Here is a 24,095-nt window from a genome sequence, read left to right on the forward strand (position 1 = left end):
AAATATAATGAATAAAACTTTTTCTTTCCTGGCCCCAATACTCCTTTGTACACATCACCCCATTTCATTTGGTGAATGTGAAATATTCCAAACATTAAAAATAGATCAATATTGGAGGCTCCACTTAATCTCTACCTCTGACATACAGAGACATATTCACAATACGTTTCTCATTCAAAAACACTCCCACCTCATGGCAACATAGAGATGTGCAAGGCCAGGCAAAAAACAAGTGTTATAGAATAAGCAGTTATAATTAAAGTCTAATTTTATCTTTATTTACTAATCTCTCTAGTGTATCCTTCACAGGATATTCTGGGCACTTAAAGGACACTTCTTTGGTTTTATTGCTGCAATAACAGTTAAAAAGACACAAGATCCTTCCATGGAAGCAAAGGAAACACTGACATCTGCACATATTTTGAGGAGGGACTGGAAATGTTGTTGAACAATTTCCTTACAATTTACAAAACTTACAAAACTTACAAAACTTACAAATCACTAAACTTACATATTACAAAGTTACGAAACTTTGGTTGTCTGACTAGATTCTCACAACCGTAGGCCTATGCTATGTAGACTTCACATAGAGCACATGTTGCGCACAGAGATAAGGAAAAAAGTCATACATTTGTTCATATAGGCTACTTTAATCCACAAGCAACATAAAGTGGCACATTAGGCACACAGTAGGCTGAGCCAGCAGTTGTGTGCCTCATTTATAAAGTCCAAATAACTTAGCATGGTGAGCAGAAATGGAAATGTTCTACATGCACAAAGCGCTCTTGTAAGGGATCCAAAACAAACCTCTTGCCAAGCATTATGTCACCAGGTGTTGATGTCAGTGGGAGGGCTTTCATTTTCAGCATTGCACTCTATTCATTTCTGACAAACTGACCTGAGCACAAAGATTAAAGTGACAGCATATGGACAGTGGCAAGAAAAAGTTTGGCCTTCACTGAATATCATAATAAATCACAATCAAACCAGCTGGGCTACACAGCTAGTTTGCTGTAGGCAGTAAAATAGGCCTACATTTGATGTTTATGCCTCATTTTTAGCTACACAGCAATAGTGCAATCTACAGTACTGGCATGCCAAATAAGATTAGATTTAGATTGTTTTAACAGAAGTGGCCAAATTGTGTATTACTGTATGAACACAGGTGCAGTTCACATCTTCGTCCAGAGGGGGCCGCTGTATTCACGCTGCAGAACTTTATGAACCGCTTCCTTTAGCTGAAGTTGCATTATCTTCAAGTAAAGAAGCTCCATTTTTCCCAAGAGAGACAACAATAGAATAAATACCCTCTAATGAACTAGAGGCGTATTACACAGGCATAGCATTGGAGAAAGGCGACCTCCAGCATGAAGTGTTAATAGTTTGTTCGTGTTTCGTTACACTGTAAATAAAAGTTAGTCTACTACGGTTAATGTTTATCAGCTCGACATGGACGAGCCGGACACCGCAGCGATCCTTCCCGACGACGGGCTCACATCTACCGGCGAAGAAATGCCGGCGGATAATTCCCCTGACCGTAAAGAGGAGAAAGACAGAGGAACCATCCGCTCGTTACGGCCGCCGGTCGCCTGTCCCGTGCCGGTCTCGGTGGAGCCGGTGTTGTTCCTCTCCATGTTCTCTCTGGCCCTGCAGGCGCCGCTGGCCACGCAGTATCTGTGGGACCGCATCAGTGAAGACCTGGGCTACAACGGCACCAGGAGCGGGGGGTGCGGCAACAGTTCAGTCCCCCATGACCCTCTTCAGAAGGTAACTATGTCTCTCTAACCATTATTTATCCCGGAGGAAAGTTTTCACATTCATACAGACTGCTTAGTACAGCTAGTCTGCTGCTGTGGGTCACAGCTGGGGGTTCAGCGCCTTGCTCAAGGGTATCTCAGTAGTTCTGTTGCAAAGTATAGCTCTGCCCACTAGACTGAATATGTGTTACTGCCATTAACAGTGGTTGTCAATTACTATCTCCATCTGTTTTATCCATAGTATTCCGTTGCATCTCCACATGGCCATCTTGGTAGGGAAATAACAGGTGATTGTAATAAATTAACAGGCGATTATAAGCATATGACAGGCACAGCCAATGAGCTGTGTGTATTGTAAGGCACCATATTGTTAGGAAATGCATGTGACATCATGGGGATACCGTACTATGAATAGGGCAGCAGTGAGGCCTACTAGTGCGATAGGTACTATCTGGTCCTCGGGTTCCAGTGTTCTCGCAGGTTTTAGACCAGGTGTGGCTCATTAACCACCAGGGAGGAACAAAAACCTCCTGCCACACACCGGCCCTTGACAACCAGAATTGATGACCCCTGGCCTCGTGGTTAGATAGAGTGGTTTTCAACCCTGATCCTGGTCCTCGGGACCCCCAGATCTACTTGTTTTCATTCTAGCCATCTAATCAGGGACTGTTTCACTCCTGGGATCACTCCATGGTGAATACAATGAACTGCAATTAACTACCTGGTGGGGTAGAAAACCAGCAGTAGTAGCAGCAACACAGATTACAGGGTTACACACATCCCTTTGCCTAAATCTTTTATGTTTTCAGGAGGTGGAAACCTTGACGGCCCACTGGAATCTGTACATCAATCTGGGGGGCTTCTCTGTGGGACTGTTCGTGGTGACCCTCCTGGGTTCATGGAGTGACCTAGCAGGCCGCCGGCCCGTCCTCATCCTGCCCAACCTGGGCCTCGCCCTGCAGGCGGCGGTTTACCTCCTGGTGATGTATCTGAAGCTGCCTGTGGCCTACTTCCTCCTGGGCAGGCTGCTCAGCGGCCTTTTGGGTGACTTCAACAGCATCTTGGCGGGCTGCTTTGCATACGTGGCTGATACCAGCGACAGGAGGTCCCGCACCTTCAGGGTGGCGGTGCTGGAGGCGTGCCTGGGCCTGTCAGGCATGCTGGCCAGCATCATCGGAGGGCAGTGGCGGCGGGCACAAGGGTATTAAGTGGTTATTGTTCTGTAGTTACAGCACCTCTAGAAGAACTATTCATATATGTGCGCTTACACAAAATGAAAAATAGACATCAATGTACAATCATCCTTAAAGACCCCAAGAAACGGCATCTTTAATTCCTTGATTTGATGTATTTCCTGTTGAAACAGGATGTTGGGGCGGGACATAACACAGTGAAGGACCATTCAAAAGTGTAAACCAAAGGAATATCAGTCAGGGAGAAAAAGGCAGTTTTATTTGATGGGAGGGGCGGAGAGACGGGACTGTTCAAATATCTGTGGTGGTTTTATTGGTTGGATTTTTTATTTAGGCCTACTGGTGCAGCATTATCGCACCATTGAAGATACACCGATTTCCAGGAGTAAAAGTAATGGGAGTTAATTTCATGGGGACTTTAATGGTTATACTATTGCATCTTTATTGCTATTCATTGACAAGTTTACTCCTGTCTTTAGGTACATCAACCCTTTCTGGCTGGTCCTGGCCACCAACCTGGCTGCAGCTCTGTACGCTTACCTGTTTGTCCCGGAGTCTGTCGTCCCAGACCCCAGTGCCAGGCTCTTCACCGCCCGCCACCACCGCGCCGTCTGGCGCCTCTACTCAAAAGGAGGCAGTGCCAGCGAGGGTGGTGGAAACTTTCACAGGTGCAAGCTGTGGCTTTACACGCTGTGCTTCTTTTTACTGGTGACCGTCCACTTCGGCAGCCGGGATCTGTACGTGTTGTATGAGCTGAGCGCGCCGCTGTGCTGGGGGCCGGCCCTGATTGGCTACGGATCGGCGGCTCAGCACCTGGCCTACCTGAGCAGTCTGCTGGGGCTGAGGCTCATGCAGCGCTGCCTGGAGGACTCCTGGGTGGCTCTGGTGGGCCTGGCCTCCAACATCGCCGGGCTGGTGGTCATCTCTGTGGCCGACACCACCCAGCTCATGTTCACAGGTGAGTTAGTGAGCACCAGAAGCTTTGTCCGCACCTTACACAGATTTGTTATTAATTTACTCGCATGGTTAAAGAAATTGGCTGCGTGTGTAAAAAGTTTTCTTCAGGTAACATTCATACGCAAAAATAAAAACAGGATAATGCAAGTAAGATGACTCACAAGTCTCTGCTTACCACACTACTTAGCATAGAAATCAATTTGATTTCTATTGAAGCATGTTTAAGCGTGTTAGGGGCTCATAAATCTATTTGATCAATCAAATTGCTTGGCTGGGACTATCCCTTGCATAAAAATTGCAGAGCTTACAAAATCCATTTAATTATGGTGGTATAATATAATTTACCTGCAGGCAGCCTCTCCTTCTCTGCAAATGGAGTTTAATCTTTTTTCGGTTTACAGCACCCAAGGCAGGGCAAAGGTTGCACCATATACTGGGGATAAGTGTAGGAGGAAGATTTGTTAGGATGAAATTCTTTTGAATGAATTTATTAAAAAAATATATACGGAAAGAGGATTGTTTCATAATGCAAGATTTGAAATTCAAGACCTGTTTAACTGTTGAAATCGTCTCCTCAGGACTCATTGACAATATTTTTAGAGCTCCCGCTCTCTTGACTTGAACCACTTGAACTTGCTCAGTCACTTTACATCTATCTCATTTCTATGCAGAAACCTAACCTCCATCAGTCTCATATGGCCTACTGTGTCCCTGACTCTTTGAGTGTTGGGGAAAATGACTTTAAAAAGTAATTACTTTCTTTACTTTGTTACTTACTTTTAAAAGTAACTAGTTAAGTTACAAAGTTATTCTTTACTACTAGTTATTCGTTACCCACTTCAAAATATGCCTTAGCATTATGGCTTGTGCTGAAGTGTGTTGTCGATCATTGTTTTAAAATGCAAAGCAGGACTATTGCTCTGTTTTTAAAACAGTAAGCCAATCTTATGTCAAGTGTAGTTCGATAGCATTTTTTTAATTAGTTGCCTGCATGAGGCAAGACAATAGGCAGCACTTATTCATGCCGCAGGAAAAATCTCACAGCATGAATAGGTGAATCAAAAAAACCTCAGCTGTTCCCTCTCCTCCCTGTTAGGTATTTTCTCTATGCTCGCAGCCTCTGGCAATAATTAACATGAACCACACATTATACTATGTAGTAAAGTTCTCAGAGATTGTAAAATATTTGCATTTACTAATGTAGTGGCAATCTGTTTATAGATTATAGATTCAATACAACTGTTTCAAAACAGGTTATCCTAGCCATAGTCACTGTGTGGTTCCTATGTTGCACAATAAAATTCTTGTGGTTAATGTTAATTATTACAAGAGGCTCCGAGCTTAGAGTGTAGAGTTTCATTCCAACATGTGAGTGCGTGACTTCTACTATTACAGAATGATTGACAGCAAAAACTTCAAACAAATTATGGTACTTGTTAAAGGATGTTTGGCTGACAAAATGATAACACTTTTACAGCCTGGGTCCTGTATATTTTAGAGATATTGAAGTATTGACTTTTCAAAAATGAGATATACCGCAGTTTGGAACAGAACTCTTCAAATAGAATCTAAGGGGGCTCGACTCCTCTGAGCTCCACGCAGTTTGTCCAAGTGAAAATGTGTAAGTGTGTTTTGTCTCTCACCAGGATACGGTGTGTGTTTCCTCTTCATGGCTGCGACTCCTGTGCTCAGGTCGAAGCTGTCCAAGTTGGTGGATCCATCAGAGCAAGGTCAGTCACTCATCAAATACAAACCATATATACTATACACTATAAACTATACACTGTTCATATCACATGTACATGGATCTGGATGAATTTTACTTAATAATTTAGACAATTTAAAATGCATTTTAAACCTTTTAAGACTTTTTTTAACACAACAAAATGTGTAATGAGTTAAAGGGGCGAGTACTTTGATTGAGCAACTTTATATTCCATTCTTATACTGTTTTTAATCATAACATGTGACCAGGGGCCAGTTGCATAAAGCTAGTTTAAGACTAGTCTAAGCCATAGACTGGTCTTAGATTCTCAGATTCTTAGATTAGTCTAATTTAGACTGTATGTTGCTTAAATATTAAGACTGACTTATTTTGAGGTAGGAAAGTTAGCCACCTTCCCCTTGGCTAAGTTTGGGTTAAGAATTTTGTTTCTATAGCAACGAGTTGGCCTAACTGTCACAGTGGGAAGTTTAAATACTGTCGCTATTTCATAAAAGATAGGAAATCTTTGGTTTTTGGAAAGAGCCTGAAGAATAGAGAGAGTATTTTGAGACAGAAACAACCCATTAGAGATCTACAACAATCAAGTCTATAGCAAGTTTGACTTAAGGTCAGATTTAAGTCTAAGACTAGGTCTGTCTTTATGCAACTGGCTCCAGAGCACATCTGGAAATGAGTTTGCTCTCAGTGTGTTACCCTGTGTACTGGCTGAATGAACAGGTGAATAAAAATTGGACCATCTGGGACATCTAGAGTACAGCAGGTTTTATACATACTTTTGTCCCAGGTGCCCTGTTTGCCTCTGTGGCCTGTGTCGAGGGCCTGTGCGCTCTGGTGGCTAGTGGCCTCTTCAACTCCCTCTACCCAGCCACCCTGCACTTCATGAAGGGCTTCCCCTTCCTTTTTGCTGCCATCCTCCTCTTCGTCCCTGCTGGAATAATTGGGTGAGTCCGCCGTCGCCTCATCACCGCTCCGATGCTCATTCTTAAAGTGAACTGATCGCCTGTTGTGTTGTTTTATGCAACAGTGTGTTCCAGTCAGAAAAGCCACAAATGCTCAAGAGCTCATAGTTCCCTTCAAGTCTACAATGAGTAAGACAGGCATTACAATGGAAATTGTGAAGGCCCAAAACATAATAAATGACCATATTGTAATAACTGCTCATAATGTAAGAAAATCAAATGTAGTAAAGCCCATAACGTAATAAAAACCCAATAACGTTCTAAAATTTTGAACCTGTAACATAATAGCATTTTTGCCCATAATGTAATAACTTCTTACTTTATTGACCATTTATTACATTATCATAGATGATCTCCAAGTGCCACAACGCATGTTACAAGAAGTATTCCTTAGCACCAGAGAGTGTCACAGAAAACAGCAAAGTATCACAAGCTATACTGGAAATTATGAAAAGCAGCATGAAGCAAACCACAACACACAACACCACAAAATGTGGCACAAAGGGAGCCGATCCCAAAGCATCAAAAATTCTACACCAAAAAGAACAACACAGTAAATTAAAATACATTTTAATTTATGTTATTTATTATGTTACTGGCTGATGTTATTACATTATTTAGCAAAAATATTGTTATCACGCCTGTAAAGTAATGAAGTAGTAATAACATAAGAAGTTATTATGTTATAGGAAAAAAGCTATTATGTTATAAGTTCAAGATTTTATTACGTTATTGGATTTATTACATTTGATTTTATTACATTATGGGCAGTTATTACGTTATGGTCTATTATTACGTTTTGGGCCTTTACAGAGATTGCTTACCATGAGACATGAGACTTTTTCAGTCATACCTGAAGGGAAAATAAAAGCTGTTTACATAAGTGGATGCCCAGCCCTCTCCTGTTGCCACTCTGCGTGTTTATTCCTCAATTCTATGGCTCTTCACTCAGCCATCTTTACAGCTGTGACAAACACTTCTTTTCTCAGCTGGTCAGGACAAGTGAAGTGCATTATCAGTAATGTTTTTAAACAGCAAGCACTAAACTGGAAAATGCCCCTGACACCAGAACACCAGTGTCCATAATACTTTTCTATGAACACTACAGTGTTTTTACATGTTTGTCTGTCTAGGATCCTGGAATGTGAAGACCAGAAGAGAGAAAACAGAGACTCAACAGCATCCTGACCTGAGACGAGGAAGAGAGCCGTAGCTTATCAGAGGGTCAAGGTTCATCCTGCAGTCAGACTATGAGGTTAGCACCTCTCAAAGACAGACATCCATTTTGCCTCTGTCTGTGATGCCAAACTTTTAATCTAAATGCAGTGATGGGGCAGCTGACTGTTGTTAGCGAGCACAGAGATGGGATTCTTCCGCCAGTCCCATCAAAGGGATGAAGACCAAAGGACCAAGAATCAAACCCATGATTGACATTACTGAACAGCCTCCTCCGTCTCACGAGGAGACAGAGGAGGCTTTGCTGGTATTAAAAGACATAACTTAAGCCATAGCTATTATTTCATTGTGACATTTATACACACATGTAGCTGATTTCATGAAGATACCGTGCATTGTAGGAAGCTCTATGCTATCAATTATTACCAATTTATTACTTAAAGGTATACAAACACTACTCAAACATGGCATGGGACATCTCAGTAAATTGAAACAAATGTGTTCAAACCAAGACTAATCTGAGCACCATCATTTGAACCCTCAGAGTCCCGATGCTGCTGCGTTTTTGTGGAAGAGCAAGCAGAAAAATAAGCTTAATCAGCAAATATGCAAGTCAGCACCAAAGAATCACAGTATCACTCTGTAAGCAGATAGATCGGCCTTTGCCAAACGTGTCCAGACCCAACCATCAGTAATCCCCCAGCAGAGCGAAAGCCAAGAACTTGAAGCCGCAGCCTGGGATTACAGTTACTGAGTTACACCTCTACCACCCCCCTACTCAATATAACAGAAAGCGAAGTCCACATTCCCCGAAGACTCCCTCCTCCATGAACAAACAACACTGGATAGTCCCGGAGCACGAGGCCGCGGCCAGTATACATGCAGAGGTCAGGTCACAGTCGCTCAGTGAGGGAACAAGAGCTGCCATGACGGCTTTAAAAGGCACAAAGGGAAGATCACAGGTTAAGTGAAGTATAAACTCAGCTACTGCAAATTTATCCACATCAAGAATATTTCTGACCGGCCATTTGACACTGGACTCCAGTTGGGTCGAATCATGAGGTTAAAGCCATTCTTCAGCGGTGCTGTCCTGTAATTTATGTAATATTTAACAAAACAAAGCTATTTTTTGTCATAATAAATGGCATAATTGTATTTATAAGTTACAGTCAATTCATTTACTGGAAGAAAACTGCAGGGTCAGTTTGTATTCTTTGTGATGGGAACTGTAAAATTCAGTCTTATTGACACGATAAGCTTAATTCAAGTGAAGTTCAAATGAAGGTTTTCACTTTCTAATTTTTGTACAAAACTTTTATTATTTTTTTAAATCAAGGGACCGAAATATTTATGCCTGACACTGAGAAAATGTTTCACAAAATGTTATGGTCACAAATGAAATCCTGCAAGTACTTGAATAAAAAAGAAATGTAACCTAAAATACACATTTACACAGTCCTTTTCTAAGAGGTGAGCAGTGCAGGCAAACAGTACTAAGGCAAGATCAAATAAAAGCCCTGCAGAACAGTGACAGAAACTGAAGATAACTGTCATTTTGAGCCTGTGTGCCTTATAGATACAATGCTGCAGAACAAGTATCTCATTCAAGCTGTAATATAATTTTATTGAACAATAAATATTCATATGACTCATATGATCTTGATGACTTCCACTGTCAATTTTCAAGACCTGACAATTGTCTGATCATCACATATTAATCTCAGCAACAAAGCAGGATGTTGTTTTTCTTATTTTCTGTATTCACAGTTGTGGAACTGCACATAATGTGGATGTATTCGGTTTTTTGCCACTGTATTTTTATAAGCCTCAGTGTGGTAGCATTGCTGGTTTTCCTTTTTTTACCAAGCTGCTTCTATCAAATACAACCAGGGAATGAGGAGAAGTTTTCCATTGTCAAGCAGCCGAGGAATTATTCAACATTTTACTGTACTGTTGGGAAGAAAACCACAAGTCACCAGTGTTAAAGATAAGTGTCAGCTTACCTAAACTAATGTATTACAGCATGTTGTAACGACAAGACATTCTGAGAAACAGATGGAATCATTTTCAAGGAGCTAAAAGTACAGATTTAAATGGATACTGTAAGTGAAATTGCATCTTTTTGGAACATATATTATTTCCTCTATCCACTTTAACATCAGCAAGAAACCTTTGATACTGCACAGGTATTGTTCATTGCCTGAAGCATACTGAGGTGCGCTCTTTAAATCTCTGTCTGGTTAGATTTGGGAGTGGGGTTATGTTGAGCTCATAGCTCATAATGTCCTGTACAATAGGTCATCCCTTGGCCTTGGATTAAACCCACTGCTGTTGCACTCATCATGAATAAATCACTGCATCCACTGGACATAATTCATTTTCTATCTCAACCCAAACATAAACCAAAAAAAAGACATTCAGGATTCAATTTAAACATAAAAAAGAGATTTGGTTAGTGCACAGAGTGAACAGAAATGTCACAAAAATCCGAGACTTATTTTAGACCCACAAAATAATATGAGGCAAATAAAAATCATCACTCTGTAGATAACTTATGAAGACTGTAATGCAAATGAGATTGCTATTGATCGTTTTGCTGGGTGCCACGATGGCTGATACATCACAGTTATTTTCCTGAGAAAAAGACAGAAGGCATATACCTGATAACACAAGTACAGTAGTATGAGGGGACTGCAGGTAAAGATTCAGAGTTTATTACATACAAGCTGGAATCCCATGGTGTTACTTCAGCTACTGGTTGTAATTAGATTTATATTAAGGTCTTAGTGTGAGTATCAGTGTCCTTAGCATATAATTTAACCATAACTCATCAAATTTGTCTTTACATGCATTGGGGCAAAGTACAAAGCCACTGGCCAGTTGAGTATAGGCGATGTTGTATTTGGCATCATTGGTAGACAGTAATTAGCTGAGGTCAAACTTTGTTTATTTCTGTTTATTTTTCTGCCCTTTGGAGCCCTCTGGACAGTCCGGCTGGTCTTGGTTTCCTTTCAGGAAGCGCAGGATCTTCTCAATCGTGGCCTCCTGATACTCATGGGACCATCTGTGTTCAGAGAAGGCCACAGGCATTTGAAGATGTGCATTACAAGCAAACCAACGGTCCACTAAGCAATGTTTCACAGATCATCTCCTAAACACGTGTCATGTCACAAACAATGAAATCTAACACTTTGTAGACATTAATTATTCATGAAGCATAAAAACAGGGTTTTAAAGGATTAATAATGCTGGTCTTAAAAGGGACTGTGTAGTCTGACTCCTTCAAACACAGATCAAACTGTACACCAAAAAATTATTTCTCCACCTTTTGTCTTATAATATTCAACCCATCCCAGATCTGATAAATCTGTTTGTTGTTGTATCATAATGCAGTTATGGATTGTGATAATTAAATTTATTGTGAGACAATCAGATCATTAGAAGCTCGTATTGCATAAAACAGCGATGTGGTGAAATTAAGCACAATTAGATAGTGATGTGTTGACAAATGACAACATGTGGCTTTTAACATATTAGAGTATTATCAGTAACTCACTTGATGCCATTGAAGTTGAGTATAGACCTCATGTCCTCCGGCAGAGACATGGGGTCCGGCCACATGAAGTTATCTGTGACAGGAACAATGTTCTTCTTACCGCCCAAGGCTGTGACTATCTCCTGCAAGAATAAGGAGAAATCCTGTCAGTCACTGAAATAATGAAATGGAACATCTAGACAGACTGGATCACACCAGAATCATCAGCAGCTGAGAATTCTTTTTACGTAGTCTGATCCCTTGATTCAGGTTTGACCTCTGTATTCGATCTTTCAAATCCAACATATATGCTCAGATAAGTAATATGAATCTGAGACAGAAGTGATAAGATTGTATAAAGAATTGGAATTCTCAGGCAGTACTCTTTTGGTAATTCTGCAGTCTAGGCGGAAGACTAAGTGTGGTCGAGCTTTGTTTGTCATGGCCGACCCGCCAAACAACATCTGGGTAGCCAACGCACAGAGGCAGTAAGAAGTAATTTATGACTTTTATCAACCTCTATCGGCAACCAAGGAATTGCAACATCGACAGGGGTCTGACAGAGTTTACGGTAGCACATAATGGACAGAAATATAAAAGTCAAATTTGTCAGATTTGATTAGCCCCAGTCCTTAAACCAAGGCATTGGAATTTTATACTAAAAGTTACTATCCAAACACAAATCCAGTACATATACATGCAGTATGCAGTATGGAAACTGATCTGATCTATTCCAACTAACACTGTATCAGCCGTTGTACTGTGTACCTCATTTATTACCGTTATCAACATGAATTTGTAATATCTTGATGAGGGGCTGTGGTGTGGTGGGGCGGTGGGGGGTGAAAGGTTAAAGAGGAAATTATAAGATATATACTCTTTTTATATACTTACTATATACTCAGGCCTGCAATTTCAACATGGAATCCCTGAAATACTGTATAGACAATGGAAGAAGTCTGACCTTGTGCACCCAGTCCTTCATGGCAGTGTCACCCATGCACTTGTCGAGCGCGTTGGCAGACAGGACCAGGATGAAGTTACGTGCCCGCTGTACACTTTGAATCAGCTTGTCCTCAAATTTGCCGGCCTCCAGCTTCTCCACATCTATGAAGACACTGTATCCTCGGACCTGCAGGTGCACCTTCAGGAGGCTTGGAGGGGAGAGAGAGCGAGAATGAGAAAGTCAGTGACAAATCCTCAGCTTGGAGTTATAAGGTTCTGTCAAAACTGAATTATCCACATATTTGTGATCTTTGAATGTTACTTTAGGCTGCTGTGGTGTGTTTTTTTTGGGGTTCATTTTAAAAGACAGAAAATACATAATGCTTTTGCCAGCTTGTATATGTGAAATCTTTTGATGCTCAATATTTCAGAACCGCACTCCACCCAGATAGAACCTTATAATTCCTAGTTCACAAAATGAAGCTTTAATACAGATATCATTTTAACACATCTGTTTGTCTTCTTTGGAACAACACACACTTGTGTTACTTTTCAACAACAAGATATGTTAATAACAACACGTGTTAAAATGTATTGTCATTAACATACAGTATGTTGTGTTGAAAAGTAACACAAGTGCATGTTGTCCCAAAGAAGACACCCAGGTGTTAAAAATGACAGATCCTTTTTAAGAGAGTGAATGTATGTGTGTAGGTGTTGATGCTGTTATTCAAAGCAGCGCCTTACAGTAGCATACATTTATAATAAAGGTGATCCAAAAGTGGGGAAAAAAGCCCTAACCCTGTCAGTGTCATTGCCATGCTAGACCCATTGACCCACACAGGACCACAGTGAACTTCATCACCACTGTTCACCTTGTCCCTTTATGCCCTGTGCTGTCGCCCTCCCCATAGTTTCACCCTCCTCCTCTCCCTGACTCACGCCCCTCACCCTGCCTCAGTTCTGACCTGGCCAGCTGGGAGCCGGTCGTCCTGCGGTAGCTGATGAACACGTCGGGTCCTGGGGGCTGGGAGTCCGTGAGGCAGGGCTTGAAAGGCCTGCGGTTAGCGGCCAGGATCTTGGCCCGGTGGACGCCATTCTCTACGCAGCAGTCGCACTGGAGCTGCTGGTCCGTCACGGTCTGGACGTTATTGCGATCCACTCCTGACTGGACTAGGCCGTAGGTATACTGGCGGAAACGAGGGTCCACCTCGGCCAGCCAGTCAGCCATATTGTTTGGGTCGCATGTGGAGTAGTTGGCGTAGGTCTTCAGCACACGCAGGTCTCTTAGGAACCTGGAGGACCGGGCAAAGCGGAGGCAATGTTTAACACAATGAATGAACTGGGTTTTACTTTTAACCCTGGTCTTGACAGATCTTTATCACTTACCTCTTGCGGGTGAGACCAGCAGTCATGCCCAGGTCAGTACTCAGATCCTGGTCTGTGATGTTCAGCAGGAGGTCTCCATCCACCTGTAGCTCCTACATTATAAGACAGTTAGAAGATATATGGTATATATCAGGGGTTCTCATCAAGGACCCCCAAATAGATGCAGACCCCCATTTGATAAGATTTTATCCATCTAAGACCCATCTAAGATTTTTGTGGTTAGATTTTTAGTACAGAATTATGACTGTTTGTACTGTGGGTACCACAGTGGAGGAGACTGAAACCTATGGGCATCATCCTTATTCATTCTATTTATCTATATTTGCAATCAATGTATGAGTGAAATAATTGTGAAACAAATTAAACAATTCCTCATTTTGCTGGGGACCCCACTTGAACTGCTGGTATACTGTATATGATAGACAGACAGACCAACAAATTAACTGATTGATAGATAGATAGATAGATAGATAGATAGATAGATAGATAGATAGATAGATAGATAGATAGATAGATAGATCTGTATGCCCTTAATTACTGTGTAAGATCTTTGATGTTACACACCTGGAAACGGTCACAATAGGCACTAAAGCCAATCTGCTGCAGCCAAGTCTGCACCTCACAGTTCTTCCAGTTGGGCACACAAGACAGGATCCGTCTTGGCACCTCCTCACCCATCATGCCCAGCGCCCGCTTGGCAAGGGCGCAGGCTGTACCATTACTGGAGTACATGACAATTCGTTTTAGGCTCTGCACTGCTCCGATCTCTTGAAATATCTTGGAAGGAGGACAAATGATAATTAGTTCATTTTTAATCCAGGAGACTTTCAGGCTAAGTCACAACAAAACCACCAGTTATTTTACCTGAAAATTTGAGTGATACGTAAAGTGGACAGCGGCAGTACCTTGGTGTTGCGCTGGCGGGACTTGATGCTGGTCTCAACACAAAAGTAGAAGGCAGCAATGCACTTCCCCTCCAGTCTTGTTCCATCCAGCAGTGGCAAGAGGTGCTGGAGATCAGCTGCTGTCCTCCCCTGCATGCAATCTGCACTGTCCAGTAAGCTCCGGGCAAAGTCATCCGGGTCCAGAGATGCAATAAATGGCTCTACCAAATCCAAGGTCCCAGATTTCACCACCTCCTTCTCGATTTCTCGGTTGGCAGCTAAGATGGCTACAGCCAGGCATGCATGGAAGCGAATGAGTTCGTCCTCTTTGGAAAAGGCCAGCGGGAAGAGCCATTCCGCTGCCTGTTTCTCTATCATGAACCGCTGGCAGTGGTGGCCTCCATACATGGCACAGTTGGCCAGGGCCACAGCGCAGTGGCGCAGCACAGTGGGATCTGTCCCTCGGCACCAGAAGAGCAGGGCATCCAGGGCGCCGTTGGAGATGAGCTGGACTGACGTCTCCTCTGTGTGTTTGAACATGTGCTCCAGGATCCCAGAGACACTGCGTGCCAGCTGGGCGTCTTCCTGCTCTCGGGTCAGGTTAAGGATGACCCCCAGCCCCATGCGTGCCACATAATCTCTGTCAATAGAAGTGTGTAGAAAATATGGTAAAACTCTATGGTAAAAGCCTAATCTATTGGCTAGATAGTGACAGAGATTATTATCAAACATGAGGCGTAAATAGGCATATATAGAGTGTCTTGATAACACCAAAGTTGTAAATCAGTGTAGGCCTACATACCTGTTATCTGACACCAGGATCTGCTCCAGTAGTTTTGCAGACTCATAGGTGATATCCACAGCAGGTGTCTGCAGCAGCTGCAGCAGCAGCTCCAGGCCTCCATCCAGCCGGATCCTGTTGCAGATCTCTTCGGCCACCTGACGGCCGACGGTGGGCAAAACCCAGGCCTCCTCCACCAGCTGGAAGGTCTCCGCGATGGCCCTGCGGGTATCGTCTACGTCGGAAGTATCTTTGGCTGACTTCAGTGTCTTCATGGCGGAGCGCAGGGCGGGGAGCGAGCTATCCAAAACGGCCTGCACGTCGGCGTTGATACCCGGAGAGACCGCCTTGTGGTCCACAGAGCCGCTCCTCCGGGTCTGGAGTCGGCTGACATACTCTGGGACTGTGAGTCTGTCCGAGCTGAACATGATGGAGAAATGTCGATAGAGCCTCCACAGCAGGAGCGTCAGAGAAAGGAGCATCTACCGACCAACTCCGACCAGGCCGAGAGAGCTGGAGGCAGATCTAGATCAATAGGACATCGGCTATATCACCAGTGCGCATTGGCCTACAATACGAATGCAATAAACAAACACAAACGCTGAAATGTTTTTGTTTACAAAGGCCTCCAAGCCTAGAGAGTTAAGTCTGTAATGCTGTCTGCTTCCTTCCGGTGCGTCAAGCAGGCCTCTACTCCCCGCTGTAAATCAGAAGTGACAGTTTTCACCAAATTGCATCACCTCTCCTTGATGTCATCTCTAGGAGTAAAGTGGATAAACACTCGCGCATGTCGCGTCATGAGCCGGTCGCAGTGCGTTTGCGTTCAGGCTTTCCTTTGCCCTGACGCTCTTTTGTCTCTCTTATAACAATGCCCGTTTGATGACTTCATAACAACTCACCGGAGCCTTAGCCTAGATACATTTTGCAATGGGTCCTTTAAGAGATAATAAAGTCTCACCACTGCGTCTCTGCCCGGCTACAAACTATTACAGTGCAAATCATTGTTTTTCCAGAGGGGTGGAAAAATAGACAATAGTTGTCTGTCCCTCCGCTTGCATTAATTGAGGTTATCCAGACAAAGAAGGCCTGTTGTTCAGATATGTCGACCTACTGAGCTTTCCCCACCGCACTATAGCCCAGTGGTTCGTTATAGCCCATTGAAAATATGATGTCGGTGCTCCCAAAATAGCCCCTCGCCCTTCTCATCCTTTGGTCAGCATCTGCAAGCTGCATCCTCAGGGTTTGCACCGCCCACCGGCTCCAGATAGCCTACTGGCGGATCTGTAAGAAAGGAAACCTCCTCCCTCCCGCATCACAGCATCATCATCTCCAGGGATTTAAAGTGACGGCCCTCTTGTGGAGATACAAGGGAAAAGCCTGTGAGTCAGACCCCCGCGCGCACACACACACACACACACACACGCACACACACACACAAGCGCGCGCACACACACTTACACGACCTCCTCGTGAAATGATTTCTCAAATCTTAATTTGTGAAACAGTTACGTTAGTTCTGATCCTCGGTTGTGACTGACTGAGTCACATTCAAAGGCGGTGTATAAAGACTAACGAACACCTTTGATAACATATGACAGTTCATTTAAATATTGATCCACTAACCGAAAATCACCACTCATACTTACGTGTCACTTAGCAACCACTTGTTTAGCTATTGTTAAGGAACTATATTGCTTGGCGGAAGAATAACATTTAATATTGATACAAAATTTTAAAATAAATAGCTACAGTGGTGTTTAGAATAGCAGCTGAGAGGCATTGTTAGACCATGACGCAAAGAATGTTACTCCAAAAATATGTAGCAAATATGCTTTTGTTTCATTTTAATACGGTAGTCATGTATTATAATTATTTATCTTAAAAATGTCTACAATTCTATAATAAATTTTAGAACGATAGCCTACTAGACTATACAAATATCACAGGAAAACTAACAGGAATATTTGCCTATAAGATTATTATACCATGGCAGACAGAAATAAACACAAGAATGATAAGGTCACTATAAACTCACTATTGAGTACCACAGAGACACTTTAAGTCCCTATAGGAATATAATCAAAATGAATTTAGCATGTCATTCATACACAAGAAGACTCTGTGCTTTACATAAAAACAATAAAAGCAAAACATACAAAAGTGGTAGACTCCTGGCAGGCACACACACACACACACACACACAGGAATCAAAGGCTTATAGAAGACAAAAGTTTTTGGCTAGCTCTTAAAAGAAGTTGTGTCTCAAGTCCACAGACAGGCTATCCTAACACCTTGTAGCATTATAGCTAAAACCGGCTTCACCAGCTTTTGATTTAATCCTTGGAACACCTAAGAGGCCGGCACCAGACGACCTGAGAGATTTAATTGGCACATACCTTGTAGACAAGTCAGAAATATATTGTTGGGCCAGGCCATTTAGAGCTTTGTAAACAAGCAGCAGATTCTTAAAGTCAATGCTTACTGAAAGCCAGTGCAGCAGTGTAATGTTTAATGTGTTAAGTTTTTTTGTCCTAATCTGAATAAGATGCAGCCTTCCAGCATTTTATTTCAGAGGACCGTAAAAGAGGGCTTTACAATAGTCTAATCTACCTGTAATAAAGGCATGTGTTGCACTCATGAACCTCAGAACTGGACTCAGAGTGGCATATTTTGTGAATGGTGTTTATTCTGAAAATAACAATTAAATGGTGAAGTGAGTCGGCTGGTAGCTGGTAATATAGGTTAGTTCTCTCTCAACTGATAACTGCCAACTGACAAACCGGCGCGAGCTCACCTCACCATGTCTGCATTCTAAATTCTGACTGCCTTTGCTAGCCATAAATCCCAAATAAAATGAAAAAGGAACACGGGGGGGGGGGGGGGGGGGGGTGTATGTTTAGGAATGAAATAATGCAGCACTATTGCATACATACACTTTATACATACAAGTTTTCAGAGAAGATCTGACTTTAAAAGTATTTTTATTAGATAGAAAACTGATGCTCTTAATATGACTTTGGAAATTCAGATCGGCATGCATTATCACACCAAGGTTTCTAACCTGCTCAGTGCACTTCAGAGACAGGGAATAGAGATTTCCTGTATATGCCTATAACAAGTAACTCAGTCCAATCTTTGTTGAGCAGAAGAAAACGATGGGATATCCACACAATCAATCAGCAAGTTAAGACGACTCAGACCAGTGAATCATTTGAATAATTATGATAATAATATGTTTCCGTATTGCAGATTGAATAACAGGGGCCCAACAATTGGCCCTTGTGGAACACCACACGTTTTTCAGAGTTAAAACTTTAAATTTCTACCTTCAGGTATGACCCCAACCAACTGTTCTGTCAAAGGCTGCACTCAGATCTAGCAGTACTAACACAGAGAACCTGGGACAGGCGGAGGACATGAGCTGCCATACAACCTCATCAAGTTCTTTAGAAATAACATAAGAGATGTTTTCCATACCACCAGATGAAGTGCACCTATATGTGGAGAGAAGGAAATCTCAGGTTTCCTATCAGGGCAAGATTTAACAAAGTTAAGTCAAAATTGTCTTTTTTTTAAATGAAAGAAAGCAGAAAATTCTACACATTTAGTAGCAGAGAAAAACTCACTTGAAATAGAGAGTGGTGTGTTTACAGTAGATTAGCAAGAGTAGTGTCATCAGTAATCATAGAGAAATGTGATTGCCCGGCAAGTTTCATTTCCCTTTTGTAGCTGTGCTGTTTCCTTACAGATGTCATGCTGAATTCGCAATGTAGCCTAGTTGTTCGCTATTTGCCCTCAGCTTTTGCAATCCATTTTTAACCGTTTTATTGATTCTACTGTTGTTGTTTGTTGTATGTTTTTGTTTTTAGTTGAGCAACAATAGTCTTTTCTAAACTGATGTTAACATTGTCCACAAAATTATGAAGCTGTGGGCAGTGTTAACTTCTGAAAGTAAGTGTCAGTGGCCAGTATGACAATGAATTTTCATTAAGGATTGATCTAAATGAAAGCTCACTCAGTGATTATAAAAAGCTTGCATTAAAGCTTTGATTGGATTCTATCATGGAGTCTGGAAGGAGTAGCATGATGACCCCTCTCCAAAACCATACACACACACACACACACACACACACACACACACACACACACACACGCACACACACACACACACAATCACACAGTTCGGACATACAACATACGCAGTGTGGGGTCCAGGGCTTTTCCGTAATCATAATCGCTCATCACCCTGTGTTAAACTGTTTTAGGTAAAGCGCACTAGGCTTTAGTACTTTGCTCTTCTGTTTGCACTGAGGCCCCTCAGTGACGCCACACTAACATCTAAATTCAGGTCTAGGCCTGTCTTTTAAGCAAGTAGATCAAATAAAAGAGAGCTTTTCAGTCACAAGACAGGATGATGTTGCTGATTGATAGACTAGACTGCAGAGAGAAAGGTCGCTGCTCTGTGAACGCTGAGTAACCTTTTCTTTTGCAATAAAAGTGGTCAGAGGATAACAGATGCAAGTGTAGTATTGCTCAAACTTCTCCAGTGTTTGAAACTAACCGTTTTCTTTTGCTCTCTCTCTCTCTCTCTCTCTCTCTCTCTCTCTCTCTCCCTGCTTCAAATTTGCAAACAAGTTTAAGTAAACACGGACAGAGGGTGAATGACACATGTTTCTAATGATTGGTAGCACACAGCCCATCATTACTTTTCCACTCAGTCCACTCACACATCCAGAGAGAGAGCATGAGACTATGGGCCGTCCTGCTGCTAGCTCTGCTAGCTGTTGCTTTTGCTGCAGAGGGTAAGTACTAATGTTAAAAATCCATTTTATTATTCAGTAAAGGAACAATTTGTAGTAAGCAAATGTAGCAAATGTAGGAATAAGAAAAGTAAAGTTTTGCTGGTTGTTGACTGTCCAGCCTTAAGTATATCTGTCTTATTTGTGAAAACTAAAGCAGTAGTGGTTTTTAAGACTTGATAATGTGCTTAACTCTAGCTCTCAAGTGTATTGCATGTATTGATTTAACCCTATAAGCACACAAATAGAGTATGTATAATAACTTTCCATCAGTAACAACTGTCGCTTCATCTCAAGAGTCCTGTATGGGCCGCTGTGAGAATGGCTTTGACTCTCAGAAGAAGTGCCAGTGTGACTCTATGTGCAAGTATTACCAGAGCTGCTGCTCCGACTATGAGGCCACCTGCCGCAGGAATAGTAAGTCGTCTCTCTACTAGCGTGTCAGTAATCCACTCAGTCATATTGTGACCCAGTAAAGATAATGGAGGGAAAGCTGGTTCAGCTATTGATGTCACTGCACTTTCCCCTCAGCACGTGGGGACACGTTTGTTGTTGCAGAGGATGACGATGATGATGACCTAGTTGGCAGCACTCCCACACCGACCACTGGCCGTCCACCAGTGCCTGACGAGTCTTTTTCTGTTAGCCGTCACCGGCCCAAGCCCCCAACCTCTGGTTCTACACCACAGGATCTGCCAGCAACAACACCAGAAATAACCAAAGCCCCAGAGGTACTGGACACCATAACTCAGAGAGTCCCTGTTACACAGATGACTCCCGTTTCACAGCGAGTCCCCATCACACAGGACCTCCCCACCACACAGAAGGTCCCCACCACACGGGACGTCCCTGTGACCCCGACAGTACCTGTCACGACCACTGCCCCGGTCACAACAGCCACCACTGAAGCTCCTGACCCAGATGCCGAGATCTGCAGCGGCAGGCCGTTTGACTCCTTTATGCAGATAAAAAACGGCTCCATCTACGCCTTCAGGGGTCAGTGATTGGAGGAAAATAAAAGTGTATTGTGTTGTAATTGGTTTATCGAGGGAGTATGTTATATTCATTTGTAGAAATTTGACATTTGAGAGAACTTGGGGTTGCCTGATTGCTCTTAAGTGGTCTTAGAGTTTACTTGTGTACTTTTTGTTGTGGCGGATTGTTATGGAAGTGTATGATCATTGGTACATCTTTCTGTTGTGGGTCCTAGGGGAATACTTCTTTGAACTGGATCAGAAGTCGGTGCGTCCTGGTTATCCAAAGCTCATAAAGGATGTGTGGGGCATCAATGGGCCCATTGATGCTGCCTTCACACGGGTCAACTGCCAAGGCAAGACCTATATCTTTAAGGTGGGGGCAGCGCTGAAGTGATACACAGCAAATGAAGTCTTCCTGTAGATGAATTTAAATGAGTTAGACCAATTAGGTCCATCTCTGCTCTGATAAGAATGTGATGTTTATGTGATGCTAAAAATAATCCCAAACTTTCAACAGAGAAACAAGTACTGGAGGTTTGACGACGGTGTGCTGGACGATGGCTATCCTAGAGAAATCAATGTGGGCTTTGACAAGATTCCTGATCATGTGGACGCAGCTTTTGCCCTTCCTGCCCCTAGTCACCATGGCAAAGAGAAGGTCTATTTTTTCAAAGGTACAGCCAGATCTTATGCTTAAAGTCTCTATTTATCTGTGCATCTAGTCATCGCTACACAGTGCTGGATGTTTTGTGCATGTGACGATGTGAAAACTCAAATCTTGTGATAATCATCGTTTACTCTACATAAAGTCACTTGCATATCACAAGATTCTTATTTGTAACACGTTGTTGTTTTCACCAGGCGATCAGTATTACCAGTATGAGTTCCTGCACCAGCCGTCCCATGAGGAGTGCATCACCATGTCAGAGAGGTCTCCCTCCACGCTGTTCAGGCGCTACACTGACATGTACTACAACAACTATGAGCACTTTTTCAGCGAGCTCTTCTCCGACAGTGAGTTGTGCTGTTATAATAATAACAATAATAATAATTATGAATATGAGTTATGGATCACTTGTATCTGCAGAGGTGGGGAGTATAAGTACTGTACTTAGGAACAATTTTGAGGTACTGGCACTTTACTTGAGTATTTCCATTTTGTGAGACTTCATACTTTTACTCCACTACATTTCAGAAGGAAATATTGTACTTTTTACTCCACTACATACATCTGGCTGCAAAATAAGGTTTTACATGCAACACATACAGTATGATAAGCTCATAAAATATGAGCATTGTTAGAGTTTAAACTCCCCAACACTACATGGAGTAGTTAGACCTACAACATTAAAATACTTTTTACAGGTTAATGTAATAATTTAACACTCTGAAAGGGACCATTCTTCAGAATGAGTACTTTTACTTTTGATACTAAAGCACATTTTACTACTAATACTTCTATACTTTATTGAAGTAAACTTTTGAATGCAGAACTTTTACTTGTAATGGAGTATTTCTCCATAGTGTATTGCTACTTTTACTTAAGTAAAGGATTTGAGAACTTTTTCCACCACTGTGTCTGTATGTGTTTTCTAGGAAGGGGTCTTGTGTCAATTCTGCACTGATCAATTTTTCAACTTCCTCAGTGCCCCAGCATCACAGCGGCCACCACTTCATTAACAAGGACTGGAAGGGCATCAAGTCACCAGTGGACGCTGTCCTGGCTGGCAGAATCTACGTCGGCCCCTGGAGCCCCACACCGGCCCGCAACAACTACCAGCCTGACCAGCAGTGGGGTCAACAGCAAGGCCAACAGTGGAACCAGCAGTATGGACAGCAATGGGACCAACAGTATGGGCAACAGTGGGGCCGTCGCAGGCAAAACCGTTCACCCTTCTGGGAGACCTTGGCTGAGCGGGGGATGAGCATGGGCCAGGGCTTCGCTGAAAGAGGGATGGACTTGGGGCTGAGGCTGGCGGAGAGGGGGATGGCAATGGAGGAGAGGCTCGGACGCAGCTGGGACAGACGGCGGGATCAAGACTGGGATCAGGACAGACGGAGGGACCAAGACCGGGATCAGGACAGACGGATGGATCAGCAAAACAACCGCGGCAACTACGACTCCAGAAACAGAGATGACAGGACCTACTGGGAGTTCATCCAGAGGAGCCAGCCCCTACAGAGCGTCTTCTTCTTTAAAGGAGGTAATGCAGTATGGAAAGCACAGTTGATTCCTCAGGAGTGTGAATGTTGCCCATGTTCTTTAACAAGTTCTGTTAAGCTCGGGGCTTGTGTATTTTTGGCAAGGAGTTCTGCCGATCCTGTTTCAATTAAATATTGTTGGATGTTTTGCCCAAGATAACAGTGACAGCTTGTGTTTTGGGAGGTATGCATGCCAGCATAAAGACAGTGATGACAGTTCCAAGCTACTATTTCTTGTTAAAATATGATTATTCATCCAGAGGTTTGCTGATCCCAACTGGGAGTTGCCCAGTTCAACCACAGTCTTGGACTGTGGTTGAACTGTGGTTCAACTGTTGGACCAGTTGGAGGTGCTTTGCTCAATCACATTTTGATTGTAGTTGTTTTGGAGGAGGAGTTACTTAATCTTGCTGAAAACACAAGGATAGCAGCCATGACATATCACTGCTTATCCCACTGCTACTCACACGTTTTCCCACTGAAAACAAATGAATGTCAGGTTTATTGTCTGTGTTTGTTTTCTAGATAAGTACTACAGAGTGGACCTGAAGACCAGGAAAGTTGACCCTGCCTTTCCTCCATATCCCAGATCCATCGGCAAGTACTGGCTCGGCTGCTCCGACACCGCAGGGGCAGAGAAGAAGTAGAATCTTGTATCTTGAATCTGGACTATATGAATTGTGTGTATAACAGAACATTCTTTTTCAATTAAACAGGCTACATTGGCTGTTGAAGGTGTGTCAGTAACTTCCTAAGTGCAACACACAACTAACTGCTCATCAACTTTAACCCATATTGGAGATGAATAAAAGTCC

General features: G+C 42.7%; 3 protein-coding genes across 5 annotated transcripts; 2 read left to right on the plus strand and 1 right to left on the minus strand.

Moving 5' to 3' along the window:
* The first annotated feature begins 1,284 nt into the window (after positions 1 to 1,284).
* On the plus strand, positions 1,285 to 10,180 carry slc46a1 (solute carrier family 46 member 1). 3 transcript variants are annotated; one of them, XM_078284286.1, is made up of 6 exons: positions 1,285 to 1,767; positions 2,567 to 2,958; positions 3,430 to 3,908; positions 5,554 to 5,637; positions 6,418 to 6,574; positions 7,726 to 10,180. In XM_078284286.1, exons 1-6 carry the CDS (start codon positions 1,450 to 1,452, stop codon positions 7,778 to 7,780), a joined length of 1,485 nt encoding a protein of 494 aa, XP_078140412.1. In that variant the 5' UTR covers positions 1,285 to 1,449; the 3' UTR covers positions 7,781 to 10,180. The 3 variants fall into 3 exon arrangements, with proteins under 3 accessions (XP_078140412.1, XP_071756806.1, XP_071756807.1); XM_071900705.1 differs by lacking the exon at positions 7,726 to 10,180 and having other exon boundaries at positions 6,418 to 6,578; XM_071900706.1 differs by lacking the exons at positions 5,554 to 5,637; positions 7,726 to 10,180 and having other exon boundaries at positions 6,418 to 6,578.
* A 119-nt stretch (positions 10,181 to 10,299) lies between these two features.
* Positions 10,300 to 15,784, minus strand: sarm1 (sterile alpha and TIR motif containing 1). The gene is made up of 8 exons (XM_071900711.2): positions 15,324 to 15,784; positions 14,543 to 15,161; positions 14,202 to 14,414; positions 13,638 to 13,729; positions 13,217 to 13,543; positions 12,268 to 12,457; positions 11,325 to 11,446; positions 10,300 to 10,832 (listed from the first exon to the last, which is right to left on the minus strand). Exons 1-8 carry the CDS (start codon positions 15,782 to 15,784, stop codon positions 10,715 to 10,717), a joined length of 2,142 nt encoding a protein of 713 aa, XP_071756812.1. The 3' UTR covers positions 10,300 to 10,714.
* Positions 15,785 to 20,030: 4,246 nt separating this feature from the next.
* On the plus strand, positions 20,031 to 24,014 carry vtna (vitronectin a). The gene is made up of 9 exons (XM_078284298.1): positions 20,031 to 20,104; positions 20,399 to 20,518; positions 20,633 to 20,668; positions 20,906 to 21,097; positions 21,312 to 21,451; positions 21,596 to 21,752; positions 21,940 to 22,092; positions 22,725 to 23,282; positions 23,806 to 24,014. The coding sequence occupies exons 1-9, from the start codon at positions 20,047 to 20,049 to the stop codon at positions 23,925 to 23,927; spliced, it is 1,536 nt and encodes a 511-aa protein (XP_078140424.1). The 5' UTR covers positions 20,031 to 20,046; the 3' UTR covers positions 23,928 to 24,014.
* Positions 24,015 to 24,095: the final 81 nt, after the last annotated feature.

This window comes from Centroberyx gerrardi, chromosome 6, assembly GCF_048128805.1.
Source record: "Centroberyx gerrardi isolate f3 chromosome 6, fCenGer3.hap1.cur.20231027, whole genome shotgun sequence".
Classification (NCBI taxonomy): domain Eukaryota; kingdom Metazoa; phylum Chordata; class Actinopteri; order Beryciformes; family Berycidae; genus Centroberyx; species Centroberyx gerrardi.